We start from the raw sequence: 16,047 nt of genomic DNA, 5'->3' as shown, positions 1-16,047 counted from the left end.
GGTATTATTTTGATAATTCAACGCCAAGATAAACTATTTCTATGAACGTGTGAACGTAAACTAAATTTTCATGAACGATTAAAAAAAAAAAAAACACGTCTTGCCCACCGGAAAATATATATTTTTAATGTTTAATCTTGAAGGTTCAGTGAAATATGAAGAATTTTAAGTAGCGAATGAATGGATGTGGCAACGCTGCGTCGACTAGGTAACCATAACCTGAAAATATTCAGTGGCGCGAATTTTAACTTCCACGCTTTGAAATGTCGGCACAATGGTCGCTCATGCATTTTAAACATAAAAAATACTTGCTTATTTTATTTATCATAATACATGCGTATGGATTTCATAGGCTGAGAGCGAATGGTAAAGTTGGTGGGTTTATATTTTATGTATCAACAATGTAATAACTTACAACATTTTCATTTCACTTTGCGATAAATTTCATATCTTTATTTTTTATATTCATTTCAAAATTCAACAATATTATATATATTTTTTAATAGACCGTTTTACATCGTACAATTATAATTATAATGATGTAATTAAGTTACGGAACCGTTTATTGAAGTGGGCATTTTCAGGGATACTTTTTCAACTCTGCTATTAAGTTTTGCAGAACGCGTTTATTTTTGGTTACTCGAGGTCGACCGTTCACATCAACCCCCAATAGCATTACCACCGCATCTTCACCACCATCGAGGAGTGATTTTGTCAGGTTTTCGATGGTTATCCCAGCCTTCGCTATTTTGGTTAACATTCCTATCGAAACCCCATTTTTGAGACAATCTAATCCCTTTTTAATGTCTGCAGTTTTCGCAGCTTGAATTTCCTGTGTGATTATTGATTTAACAGTCACGGCATTGGATCGGAGATTTTCTTCAGTGACACCTACAATTTTTACAATATTCTCTAACGTAATCACGTCGACCATACTATTGTGAGCACCGGCTGATGATCCGATTGCAATGAAATCCTCAGCTAAAGCTGTTTGACTGAAAGATCCTTTACTTTTTACTCTATCTGGTAACATTTTTTTAAAAAGAGGCAGCGTATCACAAAATCCGCAGACTACAGAGAGAAAATTGTCCATTAATCCCAAAATTTGCACTTGTTTGATGAGTAAAGGAGCATCGAATCGTCCCCCGTTGTGGGCAATAAGTATTACCGGTCCAGGTGACAAGAAATCTATAAATGATTTTATTGTCAAAGTCCGTGATTTCGTAGCCATCTTCACGCCATTTCGATACAGCACTCCTTCTTCAACACTTAAACCTGGAGTATTTTTTAAAATCAAGTCATTATTTGCTAGAAACGATATTTTAGCAAAAAATTATTCGTGAAAAACATCATCAGTATATTATACCTGTAACAAGAGATGCAGTAGGGGCAAAACCGCATGTAGGCACTAAATATGCATCAAATTCTCTATCATCAATCTTGGCGGAAAGCTGTACAATTTCGCTTGATTTCGAAAGTCCCGTTGTCTCCACATCAAAAAATGCGTAACGGCTATCGTTTGGAATCGACTCGTTCGATTGAGTGAAATCATTATTATTATCATCGAATGAATGGAATCCGCTTCCAGATAAGTACGTGATTCCTTCTTTATTTTCGGAAACGACATTTTTTGAATGACGCAAGCGGTGTAGTTGCCGACGACGACGCTTCTTCTCAACGGTTGTAGCAGCAAGCGCTCGGCTGATTCGCATTTTGTCTTTCTTTTCTCGATGAGTTTTTGTATATTTGCCCGGTGACAGAGAAAGCTTCATATTGGCTTCTACCACGTAAGAAGTCCCGTGATTTTTTTGGCAAACCGCTGAGGCCACGCGAAAATCATTCGACTCGGATCCACCATAATGACATCGTTTAGTGGTTTTGCTGAGAGATATGTTGTGGAATGACTCGTTTGCTTGGGTCGAACCACAGGGAGCAAGACGTTTTGAGTTAGCTGCAAACTTTGTCAAAATTGCAGTGAGGGAAGCTCTCATGTTCACATCGGTCAAACCTTTTCCGTCTGGTAGAATCTTGTGCTTGTAATTTTCGGGGTTGTCAACGAATCCGCACCAAGAACGACAGCAATTGGAATGGTCATCGAAGGCGTGTGGAACTATATTTAAAATCCCTCTTCTTACAGCTTCCTCATTGCCCTTATTCTTTATTAGTACGCAGCCAAAGCAATACTTTATGTATTCAATCACTTTTCCGGGGATTTTCAACGCCCACATATTTTTGCTGAGAGTGCAGACTGCATGATTTTTATCTGATTCTTTTTCAACTGGATGGTCTGACTCGCGTCGAACTTGGGCGATAGTCGATGAGTCATCATCACCGATGAGAGTACCAATAACAACTCCCTCTTCTACGAACATTGAGTTTTTGGCCAATATTTCCACAGCAATTGCACCTTCCATAGATTTCGAACTCCCCGTGTGATTTAGTCGACAATCATGATCACTTGGTTTATGTCCTTTTTCACAGCGAATGCATCGCTTATTTTTCGTCCCGTAAGCGAGCACTTTACCACTTTTGGATCCTACTGCAATGCCATGTCCTGAAATACGTAGAAATAGCACAATGATTCATTTTCTACTTATTGATAATGAGATGAAATACTTTTTTGCAAAAATAAGTCTTACCAGTTAAACTGTTATAAGATCGTCCCGATCCCTTCTTCTGCCACCCCGTATCGAAGGAGACTTTTAATGGCACTACATCTTGCTCGGACTGGTATGATGGCTGCTGATCACTTGATCTAAAAAATTGGCGAAAGAAAAAAATAAAAAAATCAAACGCTTTATAGATTATTTTTATAGAATGAAACAGAAAGTTCAACAAGCACAGAAAGAAACAGAAAGTTCAACAAGCACAGAAAGAAACAGAAAGTTCAACAAGCACAGAAAGAAACAGAAAGTTCAACAAATAAAAATCAGTAAATTAAAACAGAAAAGGTTAAAAAAAACACCACTTGGAATAAATTTTAGCTATTAAATCAAAACACACCATGATAATCAGTTATGAAAATGATTGGAAAAATGTATCAAAAAAATATCTAAAGATACAGCTTTGAATTTATAGCTGCTTCCCTCTTTAATGTGTTCACCATTGAGTCCCTAGAAATAATTACAAAAAGCCACAAAAATAGAAATGTTACAAATCTTATAATCCAAGCCTAATTATCCAACGGTACTACTATTCGACATGCAATTAGTGATAATCGTAATGATTATATCATGATTTAGTTAGTTTACAAACTAAGATTTATATTTTAGTGATTATTTTATCTACTCATTATCTACACAGTACTAGTTCATTGACGTCCATTGCTCTCAGAAGAGCAGTGTTGATCTGATGGTCCTGGCTGTACGGATGTGCCAAAATGTATCCTGGATTTACTAACAAATGATACTACATGTAAATGATATAACATGAGGTACCAATGAAATCTACGAAACCTAAAAAAAAGATTAATGATCATTTGTTGTATGTCGGTATTGTCAATCAAATACGATATTATCTATTAAAGCAATTATATTTGAAAAATTGTGCGGTCACTACACCAAACTGTTCCATGGAAGATTAAAAAAAAAAATACTCCTCGTTTGAGTTATCATGGAACAACATCAAAAAACGGGTCTTTCATTTATATATATGAAAAGTTTTTTTACAACCGTTGTACAGAACGTTTTTTCCAGACAATGAGTTATATAAATTTCGAAAATTTTCCATAAGTAATAGAATTGTCTTACAACGTGGTGGTTTGAGTCAGTTCCCTTTCAAGTTTGACTGCTTCCCTACACGTTTCGCGTGCCAGTTTCTCCAATGCTTTACCAACATGCCGTTCATTTCGTTTGACTAACGTGCCACTAACTATGGGGATATTCAACGCTGAAAAAATGCTGTTCAATTGACTAATACCAACGCCTGCGTCAATCATAGCTGAAAGTTTATTCATTAGTTAATAACAATTTGAGATAAAGCGGAAACGGTTTGATTACTTACCAAGAGAATTTTTAACGTTGATATCAAAGTGCGTATAATTATCCTGTTTATGACCTTTACTTGTTCGAACCTCTAAAAGTAGGAGGCATAGCTGACATCTCACATAAAAGATGCTAGCTAGCCCGATTATTTTTTCGTCCTCAATGTATCGAAATGAAAGCGGAGCATCACACGTCGAACACCACATATCCTCAGCTAACCTCTTTATTTCCACTATACGACGACCGTCAACAATCAAATCATTTGCACGCTCACTGATAATTTTTCGTCTTTTATTTGCGATCACAATATTTTCTTTCCATTGTAGTTTCTTTTTGGTTGTAAACTTTCCGAACTTATCACGTGGACGGTCGTCCAGCACCGACATGTTTGTTTACGTTGAGAATATTCAACGTGCTGTACGCAGTCCAAATCGTAAGCGAGCAGTGTTGCCAACCTCAAAATTCGCGATGTTGCCTTGTCTTGGATACATTTAATATTAATAAAAAGTCACAATAAATAATTCTGTGACATGAATAGAAGTAGATGTTATTATAAATGACTCTCTGGAGTTCATTTTAAATTACATAAAATGTTCACTGAAACAGTTATTTCCATAATAACACTCGTGAATGATAGACTTTTTGAAGTTGGTAATGACGAAAAAAAAATTCTTTTTCGTTTAATAAAAATATTAAAAAGAATAAATACGCAAACAAACTATATATTTTATAGAGCAATATCATCTAAAGCATCTATTTGTGCCTCATAATCAATTTTGCGGGCCTTCGGAAAAAATTATTTCGTAAACCGTCATTTGACTCAACTGGACCGCTTCATCATCCTTAATAATGCTAATAACGCTAAAACGTGTTCGATTTGAAGTGAACGCGGTGACACTGGTTGCGTTCACATCATGTTGGATTTGGTGCGATTACAAAAAGGCGGAACCAACAAGTGATCTTGTTCTTTTTTAATTACTTGACGAAATAACACTGGATTCATCGAAAAGTGAAGACAGCGAAACAAGCAGTAGTACGATAACAGAGATAACAAACGATTCTCTCTGTGGATGCGTTCAACCACTTGAACTTCGGGAACGTTGAGAACACAATTCTAAACGCACCCATCTAAACGCTTGTTGCGTTTACAACGCCAAATCGAACGCAAAATAGCGCTATTAACGCTGTCAGCGTCCAAACAGAATGTACCCCGTGTCTCTTTCGACGCTTCCGACTTCAGAACTATCAGAACCAAGTCAAAAGCCCGCCAATGTTCAAACGTTTAATTTAAAGGAGAAAAATGCACATTGATGACGTTGCAAGATTGTTTTTTATTATCGTGAACGAACAAGCTAAATTCTTCGCTGATACGAAAAATTTGTCATTGCATTACTACACAGATTATCAATACATCAATACCGTTTTTATGGGTGGGTTCCGATATTGACTGTGAGTACTATGCAAGCCCTATACCAAAACACGTACTCTCAATATACTCACAATCAATATCGGAAAACGGCCTTCTCTATTGCTGTATTTCAAAATACTTGGATTGATATATTCAACGGTTCCAATCTAAACGGCTTTTTTGAGAATTAATTATAAAAGGTACAACTTTTCGCACAATTATCCATTCGTACTAACGTAATGAAGTATTTACCTTCTATTAAGCTCAGGGGGCAATACACTCCAGTCCTCTGGTTCATAATACCACATTTTGATCCGGAAATGAATGAAATTCGTAAGTGTCGCGTGTATTAGGCTCAGTTCCACAGAACGTATATCAAATAAATTTTACCACTTTGATTTAATCATTGAAAATGCAAAATATATTTACTACTTGTATATATATAAATTTTCTTGTTATGTAACTGAGCCAAGACAAAAGAGAAAAAGCTCGTTATGGTCGATCATGTGAATGCTCAAGGTACGAAGGTGTGCTCGATTTGCTATCTCTTATCTGGGTGACTTAATATCAGTTACCATTGAAACCACAATCTTCTAATGTACCAGATTCCACCATCGGTGTATATATCTACTCTTCCCCCTCCTGTCTGCTCATTGTGACTTTCCTATCCAGGTTCCTTCTTTGATAAAGTGATACATTAATCGAAAAAACGTTTGTGCACCCAGGTCATAAACATATGAAGAATTATTTTTCTTTCTTATTTTTTCGTACATCCACCCATATCCCAATAGTTATTTTCGTATAAAATAATTGAACATGCAAGCTAAGTTGACGCGTGTTTTTATATTTACGATAAATAATTATCATCTTGATTTCGTGGAGGTCTAACGTCACTGTTTCTCTTGACACAATCGACCAGCCAGTGGATCCCTTCATCAACTCCGTCACTGAAATTTTTATTCTTTAATTATAAATTTTCTCCACATGATAGAAAAAATAATTCTTTCTACGAATAATTGTAGCTCATCAAAATTGCTCTGACTGATGAATAGTCAAAATTCATAATGAATCAATTGCTTTTGAGAAGTTGACGCAGGTAATGAACAACAGTTACAGTAAAAAAAATGATTTAGACCAAAATTTTTAGAATATTAAAAATTACTTTATCAAATATTTTTTCAGTGATTTGAGTAATTCTTTTTTCTCAAAAAAAAGATATAATTGAAATATTTACTCATTGAACAAATATTCAACAAAAACCATGTCATAAGAAAATTCAAATAGAATTTGGAAATAAGGTAGGACAAACTAGTCTAAAGCATATTTGAAGTTCCAAAACTAATTTGCTTACCCATTCAAAGCAGACACAGGCATAACCATACAATCTCTTCGCCCAATTAAATGGGCATTTTGATTGAAAATAGGTTTAACGTCTCTGACTCCCATGCAGTCTGTAATATCTTGTTTATTGGCTAGAACCAACAGTGGCACACCCATCAAATGTTCGGAAGATATCACACGATCTAATCAGGGTGCATTTGATTTTTTGTTAATTGCAGGTATTCACAATTCTTTAATTATACTATTAACTATATATTTTATTTTTCTTACCAAAAGTTTCTTTGGAATCTGGAATTCTAGCACGATCCGAAGAATCAACAATGTAAATGACAGCGTGAGACTCTGCATAATACTAACAATTTCACTTGATATATTACCACATGTGTGAAAACTATAATTTTTAGGAAACATCAGAATGTGATAGAAAATTCAATTATTTGAATTATGTTAAAAAAACTTAAAGAATTTTCAAAATATTCTAGAACGTTCTAGAAAAAAATATCTAAAGCAAAATTCAGTGATACCTCAGGATATCATCAATGTTAAATAATATCAAATTGTTTAACAATTTGTCTGAGGTTCATTTTCAAAAATAAAAGGATAAGTTTGGCAAATGTTGGAAAACGTTGACGGTTTTCAAGAAGTTCTAGTAGAATTAATTTACATATCAAAATTCCAATTAATTTGAAGATGTATGAATTAAACGAAATTTTTTACACACTATTAAACACAGAAGTTTTGTGAAAGATATTAGAAAACTGTAAGATAGTGGGATTATTCGAGAATTTGAAGAAAAAATTCTTGGAAACAGCATTGTGATAAGGTAGATGAAATATAGAATAATTCAATTTTTTTTTGTTAAATGTAGAAAAAAACTTTAAACTGTTACTTTGAGTTTTCTCTAGTTGTCCAAAAACCGTTCCAATAAGGTTACGTTATTCGTCCGGAAATATGTAATGGAAGAGTCATATTACATATTTCCAAGCACTATTACCAATACAGCACTATACTGCTACAAATCTGAATGAATAAAATATTTGTGTAAATGGAATCAATGCAAAAATATAAAATAATGTAACCAGCTTATAAACTGAAGTCGTCTGGAATAATGATGTATTTTCAGATTCATAAGGAAGCAAATATTCATGTAAATTATAAACTATATATTCATGGGAAATATTCATGAAAATTGTGAAGCAAAAATAGGAAATACATATGCCTTGAATAAATTCGTTAAAAGTAGTGCTCTATGACGAAAGTACATACGATAAAAATTCTCAACAATATTTAATCTGGACTGATAGCCTAATTTTACATATACGGTAACCAGACAACTAGATAGTGCGATTACTTTATCCCACAATGATTGGAGTTCCTCTTGTCCACCAAGATCCCAAAAATTCAAGCGCACACCAGCGATATCAATTTTTCCAATATTCAATCCCACCGTAGTCGTTATTTTCGTAGGATTTATACGCTTGTAATTTTTCGTGAATTTTGTTTTAGCAGCCTCAAGATAAGTCTGTGTAAATAGATACAAATAAATAAAGATTAAGGAAAAACTGATTGAATCCTTCATTATATATGGAACCTAACCTTGAAATAAGTAATCCATACAAAATTCAACTCACAGTTTTTCCGGCATTGTCAAGCCCAAGTATAAGAACAAAATACTCGTCTTTTTGCACCAAATATTTGTAAAATCCATTGAATAGCGTATACATTTGAAAAGCAAAGGAATCGCTGGTTTTCTGGCATCAGCAGCGCTTTATGGGTGTATAGTGTTAGAATAAGCAGCCCGAGCCGTACTACTACTACTAATATTCACAAATCGCAGTTCTTATGACCGCTCTCAAGACTTCTATAAAATTGGCCGCTCGATTTGACTTGCTCCTTTTTTTAAATTTGTTGTTTGTTGTTAATTTGTCTCCGGCACAAATTATTAATTCCATAATTAGTGGAATGACCCAAATATACCCACCTACATTTAAAAAACCGGAAATAAAAAAAGCCAGTTTTCAGATTTGGACCGACGGACTGACCGGAAATAGTGAAAATGCCATTATGGCGGCCAAACCATACTTACGGATGTTTTATGTGGTTGGTAATGGAAACCGAGTTCCCGAAACATTCGACCAATCACAATCGTTTCGGGAAGTGCCAAATTAAGCCCTATACCTTAGCATTGACTGTCAGTCACCCCCCTGTTCACTTCTATAAGGATCCATCGGATTTATCTTCGTTGTGAGGAAAAGTTAACCAAACATAGATCTTTAAATTTTACCGTTGTGTTTGTTTATCAGTAAGTGCACTTCTTTTAGTTTATTATTGTAGTCATAAATAATAAGTAAGATACTAATACAAATCAGGGATCAAATTTTCCCTGTTCTGCATTCTCAGGTTATGTTTTGATTTTTCGCAATCAAGTTTTATATTTTCAAAGGACAATATACACCTGTTAATTGTTTTTCGTCTCACTTTAATTGTGCCTCAGACTCCAGTAGCGATTGAAATTCGTAATTAGATCAGATCGTGATTAAGGTTCGTGGTATATTTAACTTGTCAATTGAAGATTCACATATATATGTTACGAGTAAAGCCTGAACTATGCATAATGCCAAGTTTATAGCTGGATAATATCCAACTATTTTGGATGAAATTAATTCTAAGCATAAATTATGTTTAACCTCTAGAGTACCGGAAAGCCGATATATCGGCTCACCATGTGTGATATGAACTTTATATGGGGTATTCCATATCAAGTGGGCCACCCCAAGACTTCATAAATTTTTGGTGCGTCGTTTGAAGTGTCAGAATTATCTATAAATAATTGCAAATTTTTAACTGCTCAATTTTACTCACAGTTTTTGCTTTTTCGTTTTTTTTTCAATTCTCCGTGTATTGAAAACTAATGGTCACACAAAAAAAATATCAAAAGATAAAGTTTCGGTTTTTGCACATACTTTCTAATAAAACAACTTTCTTAATGGTCCACGTTAATTTTCGCGTAATTTTCAACAAAATTGAAAAAATTTATGTTTTTTCATTGAGAAGGACACTTTTTAGAAAGCTGTAAATTTGAGAAGTATTTGTTTTCGTTGTCTTCAAACTACGAAAAAATTGGCACGATGGCAAATCAATATATTCACACCGTTTTGTGTGTTTTGGCAGAAAAAAGTTTCTGATGTAATTATGATTTTAACCCATTCCTTGATTTTATCAGGTTTTTATTCTTAAAATGATGTTCCGGTCATTTGTAATTTTTTTCTACTGTTTTTGAAAAATCTATCGCCGGATCAATTTTGAATTGAAGAAATCTAATGTCGGATTCGTAAAAAGTGAACGAAAAATCCCCTACATACAGGATTGAAGAAAAATTGTTGAGTTTTTAAAAGTTTATGTCCAACACATTGGATCCACCATTTTGAATTTTGAAAATCCAATGCCAGTGACGTAATCCGTGATCGCGAAAACCTCTAGGTACTGAGTTTCCCTGAAATTGATGTATTTTTAGCATTTGACGATCGCTTTATTTGATTCGCCATTTTGAAATTTGAAAATCCATTGCTGAATTCGTAATTAGCGATCTCAAAAGTCTCGGATACCAATTCTTACCAGAATCGGCGCAGAGAAAAAATAGATGACAAAATAATAAAAAGAAAATCTAAAAAGAAAAACGCATAGTCTTGCGGGTGTAGATGATATCTTTGTGACAAACTCAACCGTGCAAAACAGAGAACTATTTTTTTTATCTATCGTGGCTGGATCGAAACATTTTATTCATTCAACCCAATAAAATATGAAATGTATGATGAAGAAAAATTTGTATAAAAGAGAAAAAATATGGAGAAGAATTTCGCCGCGATAAAACAAGTCTGAAAAATATTTAAATTAGTCAAAGATTCTGAGAGAATTTTTTTTTTTTTAATTGAACAAATCCCTCCTATTGGAATTGACATTTTTTTGCTTCACGCTGATGAACAGTAAAGAAGGTGGATATCAGCTATTTTTTCATGCTGTTTTCGAAAAGTGCAATAAAAATCCAAGATTTCAAGAAAAAAAAAATATATTTCAGTCCATTATTCCCAAAGTTACAAGGGTTTAAAAAAAAATAGAAGCTTTTTTCCGCAAAAACACACAAAACAGTGTGAACATATTGATTTGCCGTCGTGCCAATTTTTTCGTGGTTTGTAGACAACAAAAACAAATACTTCTCAAATTTCCAGTTTTCTAAAAAGTGTCCTTCTCAATGAAAAAAAAAAACTTTTTCAATTTTGTTGAAAATTACACGAAAATTAACGTGGACCATGAAGAAAGTTTTTTTATTAGAAAGTATGTGCAAAAACCGAAACTTTATCTTTTAACATTTTTTTTTGTGTGACCATTAGTTTTCAATACACGGAGAATTGAAAAAAAAACGGAAAAGCACAAACTGTGAGTAAAATTGAGCAGTTAAAAATTTAAAATTATTTATAGATAATTCTGACACTTCAAACGACACACCAAAAATTTATGAAGTCATTTAGACATTGTGAAAAATTGGGGTGGCCCACTTGATATGGAATACCCCATATGTAGTTGATACGTGATACCAGACACTAATTTGAGCACTTTTCAAAAGCGATTTAACTCTCAAATGCCGGTCCTCTGAAGGTTAATTTCGGGCCATTTATCAGTTTAAACTTAGTATCATCTCAATCTCTCTGGATAAAACTGGAGTTGTACGAATAAACGAAAAGTGAGTAAAGTTTGGTTTTGTTTCAAATAATATATCTTTGTCAAGAACAATAACTTTTGAAAATACGCAAGTACATGAATCGATATTTTTATTTGCTGACGCATGACATACGGTGGTGACTTTTAACTTGTAAATAAGTTTTATACTGTTCTTCGTCCATTGAAGCTATTAGATTCTTTTTGCTTCAACAATTCAGCAAAATTGTAAAACCTCTGTTTAAAAATTGTTCTCATTAACGGACATTTTTAAACACTAAAATTTGCTACACTTGACTACCGACTTGTGCAAGAACGTTCACAACATGAATGAATACTCGAATGAAATAATCATTCGAGTATACAATAAGAAGAGAAAGAAAGTACGCATAGAAGACATCATAATTTTAACCGCTGGAAAGCATGAGTCATTGTTTGCGTTTTTGATTTGTCTAAAAACATTCACAACACTGACAATTTCAACTTTACCCAGTAGTGCTTGGCAAATGCAAGTATTAGTAGGCTAAAACCCAAAATTTATCTTTCTTGTCAACTTTATTCAGCTATTTTGGATACAACTAAGTTTAGCCATCTACACCTAGCTATATTGGGCTTTACCCGTAACATATATATGAGTAGATCCATTGAATTTCGCCCAATTTATCAGGAGGGGTCTTTCGATTTTACTCAAACTTGAGTATTTCGAAGTACCTTAAAAACTATTCTCAAATACCAAATTTCAACTCTCTAAGTGTTCAAGGTCACGAGAACGTGCCTTATAAAGGTAAAAAAATGTCCATTTTTTGCCCCGTTTTAAGATGATGCTTCACAAAATCTTTACATTCAAGTCAAATATACCGATTCAAATAATACTGATTCCATTTCCTTTAGTATACCATCTAGATTATAGAAAAATGTGGTTCAGTCGTCCAGATCAAGAGGACTTTCATTGTGATCAAGTTAAATGAATTGAAAATTTCAATAAAAGGACCTTTTTCAAATTGATGCCACAGGCTCATTTCTAGCTTAATTAACTTCTAATATGGCTCATTTTTTTCATTTTCATACTTTTTAAGCGAGTCATGAAGAAAATTTGGATCACGTGAAGAAGCCTAGAGAAATATCATTCCAAAGTTGGTCTTTTTCAAAATTTTACGAAAAATCGTTAACTTTGACCGTGCACCACGGATTTCTATCAACTCCAATATTCACAAAAATTTAGGTGAAAGTAGTTCTTCACCCTGGGGAAAAAAGATTGGGACAAGCATATCGATGGTCCCTTGTTTCCTGATGATATCGCAAAAAATGTAAAAAAAATTCATACAAAAAAAATTTCAACACAATAATTCAGAAAAAAATGTTCAAATCATGAAAAAACATTATATTAAAAAAAAATTGGAAATGTGTAATTATTTTATGAAGTTAAAAAAAATTCAAACAAAACGTGAGAAATTAAAAATCGCGCTTGAAAACATTTTGGAATCCGAAGCCTCATCTTATTTTAACATCTAAACCAATTGAAATAAATTTCCATTTAAGTGACGTGCAGTATTAAAATTTATGATATCAATTCGAGGACATGTATTTAATGATAATTCGGAATATTCATTCCTACGGGAACCATCAGGAACTTGAGAAAGATCTAATAAATCAATAACGTTGCTATCTGAGTTACGTGAAGCACTTAAATTAATGATATCAATTGGAGGACAAGTATTTTATTAGTAATTCGCAATTTCGGCATTATAAAATTGTTCTAAAAAGCGTTCAAATCCAAAAAAGTTACATCAAAGATAAAGTCATTTGTTACTCTATAGTGATAGAGACTTATAAGAAAATCGATTCTTCTCAGCTTTCAGGAACCTCTGATATTATTCACAAAATTCGACGTTGATTGGATCGATACAAATTATGTTTAAATATGAGTTAAAAGTACTTGTCCGGCCCAGCACTTTCCGTTTAAATTGTTTATCCAAATGACAATCAGGGCTTGTCTGGAACTTATGGATCTCAAGTATTCATGCAGAGGGAATTGAGAGAATTATCTTCAAGTAATTTTTACTTAATTGCACTAGTTGAATAAAAAACAGAAACAAATTATTCCGTAATATACAAGGGATATTCCTGTGCATCGATAAATGAAAAAAATTGTACATAATATATATGTTTAAGCTTCCAAAATAACTCACCAGTTTATATTCAATGAAGGCAATTTTTACTTCCCACTTATTTTCCAGCGAACGAATTCCATTCGGAATAAGAACTAACCTATCCTATTATTAAGAACATTAAATTAATAATGAATCGCATTGCAATAAATTTTTAACCAGATTCTGCCGTACAATTTCGTTTTTTTATGATTGACTTTTTATCGAATGAATAGTGATGGGCCGGACAAGTACTTTTAACTCATATTTAAACATAATTTGTATCGATCCAATCGACGTCGAATATTGTGAATAATGCCAGAGGATCCTGAAAGTCTGAGAAGAATCGATTTTCTTATAAGTCTCTGCCACCATAGAGTAACAAATGACTAGCTTTCATGTGATTTTTTTGGATTTAAAAGCTTCTTAGAACAATTTAATAATGTCAAAATTTGGAGTGACTAATAAAATACTTGTCCACCGATTGATATCATAAATTTTAGTGCTGCACGTAATTCAAGTGGTAACTTTTTTCAATTCATTAGAAAATACGTGGCCTCGAATTGATATAATAAATTTTAATGCTGCACGTAAATTAGATGGAATTTCTTTCAATTGATTTAGCTATTCGAATCAAATAAGAAGAATGAGGCATCGGTTTCCAAAATGATTTTAAGCGCGATTTTTCGGTTTTTTATTTTTTACTTGTTATTTGATTCTTTTGACACTTTAAAAAATAGATACAGATTAGTTTTTTTTTTAATATAATATTTTTTCAATATTTGTGTAATTTTTTTCGAATTGTTCTGTATTTTTTTTATAAAATAATTTTTTTTTATTTTTTTCAAAGTTTTTTTTATGGATGGTATGTTTTTCGGCTTGTAACTTTGGTTTCCACGAAAAAAGACCTATTTTTCATCAAAATTGTACTGGCAATATTTCTTCACAGGTCTGTTCTTGGACTTTGGCGATTTTTTTCCTTGTACTCTAATATGTTTTGTCAATTAGGAACCCAAGAGCACGGTCGAAAGCGGGTTGGAGGCCGGGATATGATTTTCGGCTTATAACGTTGGTTTCCACGAAAAAAAGACCTATTTTTCGTAAAAATTGTACTGTAAGTATTTCGCTAGACGTTTGTTTTTGGACTTTGGTGATTTTTTCCCTTGTCTTTTATTATGTTTTGTCCATTGGGAACTCAAGAGCATGGAGCAATGCGTGTTGCGGGCCGAGATATGATTTTCGGCTTATAACGTTAGAAAAAAGAAAGGAAAAGAGGAAAGATAGATCAAATTCAAGACTCAACAAATCCAATAGAATTGGCCATTTTTAAATGTCGTTTTTGCATTGTGAAGCTAGACATTTTCGTCGCATCTGAAACGTGCCCTCGATGAAATATATATCCAAAGTTTGCAAGTGGCCGCTGAGATCCATTTATCTACAGTTTGATAGTTACAGAAAAAAGGCACCCGGGAACATTTATCATGTCAGAACTTGAAGAAGCAAAAAAAACTGAGCGTACTTATTTCAACAGAGCAACGGAATTCAAAGAAGTTTAAGGTACCTGCATTGGTTTTGGAGAAAAACAATTTCAGGGGAATTTAGAAATGAATTCAGAAATTAAAAAATTCAGAGTAGAATAGAAAAAGAAATATTTAGGAATTTAGAAAAGCTGACGACGTTTGTGATGAATTTTTGAGATTACATGTTACGGTTGAACATGTAATCTCGGTTGTTACATTTCTGAAAAAAAATTTTGTTGAAAAAAAACGTGTTTTAAAAATCTGAAAAAGTTCTAAAAATACTGTGATACCATATAAAAAATATACAACATAAATACAAACACGCACACACATAAATACAAACACGCACGCACGCAAACACACCCAAATACAAACAGAAACACGCACGCACACAGACGCGAACACACATAAACACAAACCACACACACAAACACGAACACACATAAATACAAACACACAAAAACACAAACACGCACGCACACAAACGCGCACAAATACACGCACGCACACACAAACGCGCTCAAACACACACACGCGCGCGCACGCACACGCACGAACACACAAATACTCACGCGCACGCACACAAACACACACACACACACAAACACAATGTTGTATTGTGTTCGTTATCCATTGTCTTATACACTCCACTCGCACGTATATACAGTGTCAAACATCAATCGATTTGAAAAATTCATGCCTGGCTTCGATAAATAATCATTGTAATTTTTTGTTGTGGGATATTTTATATTCCAGTGATATTAAGTCGTATGATATTTTGTCGCGATGATATTTTATCGTGTGATATTTTGTCCATGATATTTTGTCGCGTGATATTTTGTCATGTGATATTATGTCGTATCACCAACTATTTTGGTACTCAAATTAATTTCGTTGATGATTTTCGAATAATGCAATACGAATTATAAACCTCA

At 33.4% G+C, this 16,047-nt stretch overlaps 2 protein-coding genes across 2 annotated transcripts; both read right to left on the bottom strand.

The window, feature by feature from the left end:
- Positions 1-408: 408 nt before the first annotated feature.
- On the bottom strand, positions 409-5,061 carry LOC122414707 (uncharacterized). The gene is made up of 5 exons (XM_043426254.1): positions 4,003-5,061; positions 3,750-3,939; positions 2,640-2,755; positions 1,367-2,554; positions 409-1,275 (listed from the first exon to the last, which is right to left on the bottom strand). The coding sequence occupies exons 1-5, from the start codon at positions 4,367-4,369 to the stop codon at positions 581-583; spliced, it is 2,556 nt and encodes an 851-aa protein (XP_043282189.1). The 5' UTR covers positions 4,370-5,061; the 3' UTR covers positions 409-580.
- Positions 5,062-5,294: 233 nt separating this feature from the next.
- On the bottom strand, positions 5,295-8,721 carry Arfrp1 (ADP-ribosylation factor related protein 1). Its single transcript, XM_043426260.1, has 5 exons — positions 8,364-8,721; positions 8,084-8,254; positions 7,003-7,084; positions 6,743-6,914; positions 5,295-6,338 (listed from the first exon to the last, which is right to left on the bottom strand). Exons 1-5 carry the CDS (start codon positions 8,454-8,456, stop codon positions 6,239-6,241), a joined length of 618 nt encoding a protein of 205 aa, XP_043282195.1. The 5' UTR covers positions 8,457-8,721; the 3' UTR covers positions 5,295-6,238.
- Between the last annotated feature and the right edge of the window lie 7,326 nt (positions 8,722-16,047).

The sequence above is a fragment of the Venturia canescens genome, chromosome 8 (genome assembly GCF_019457755.1).
Source record: "Venturia canescens isolate UGA chromosome 8, ASM1945775v1, whole genome shotgun sequence".
Taxonomy (NCBI): Eukaryota; Metazoa; Arthropoda; class Insecta; order Hymenoptera; family Ichneumonidae; genus Venturia; species Venturia canescens.
Note: the sequence above shows the minus strand (reverse complement) of the source record. Positions and strands in the feature narration are given on the sequence as shown.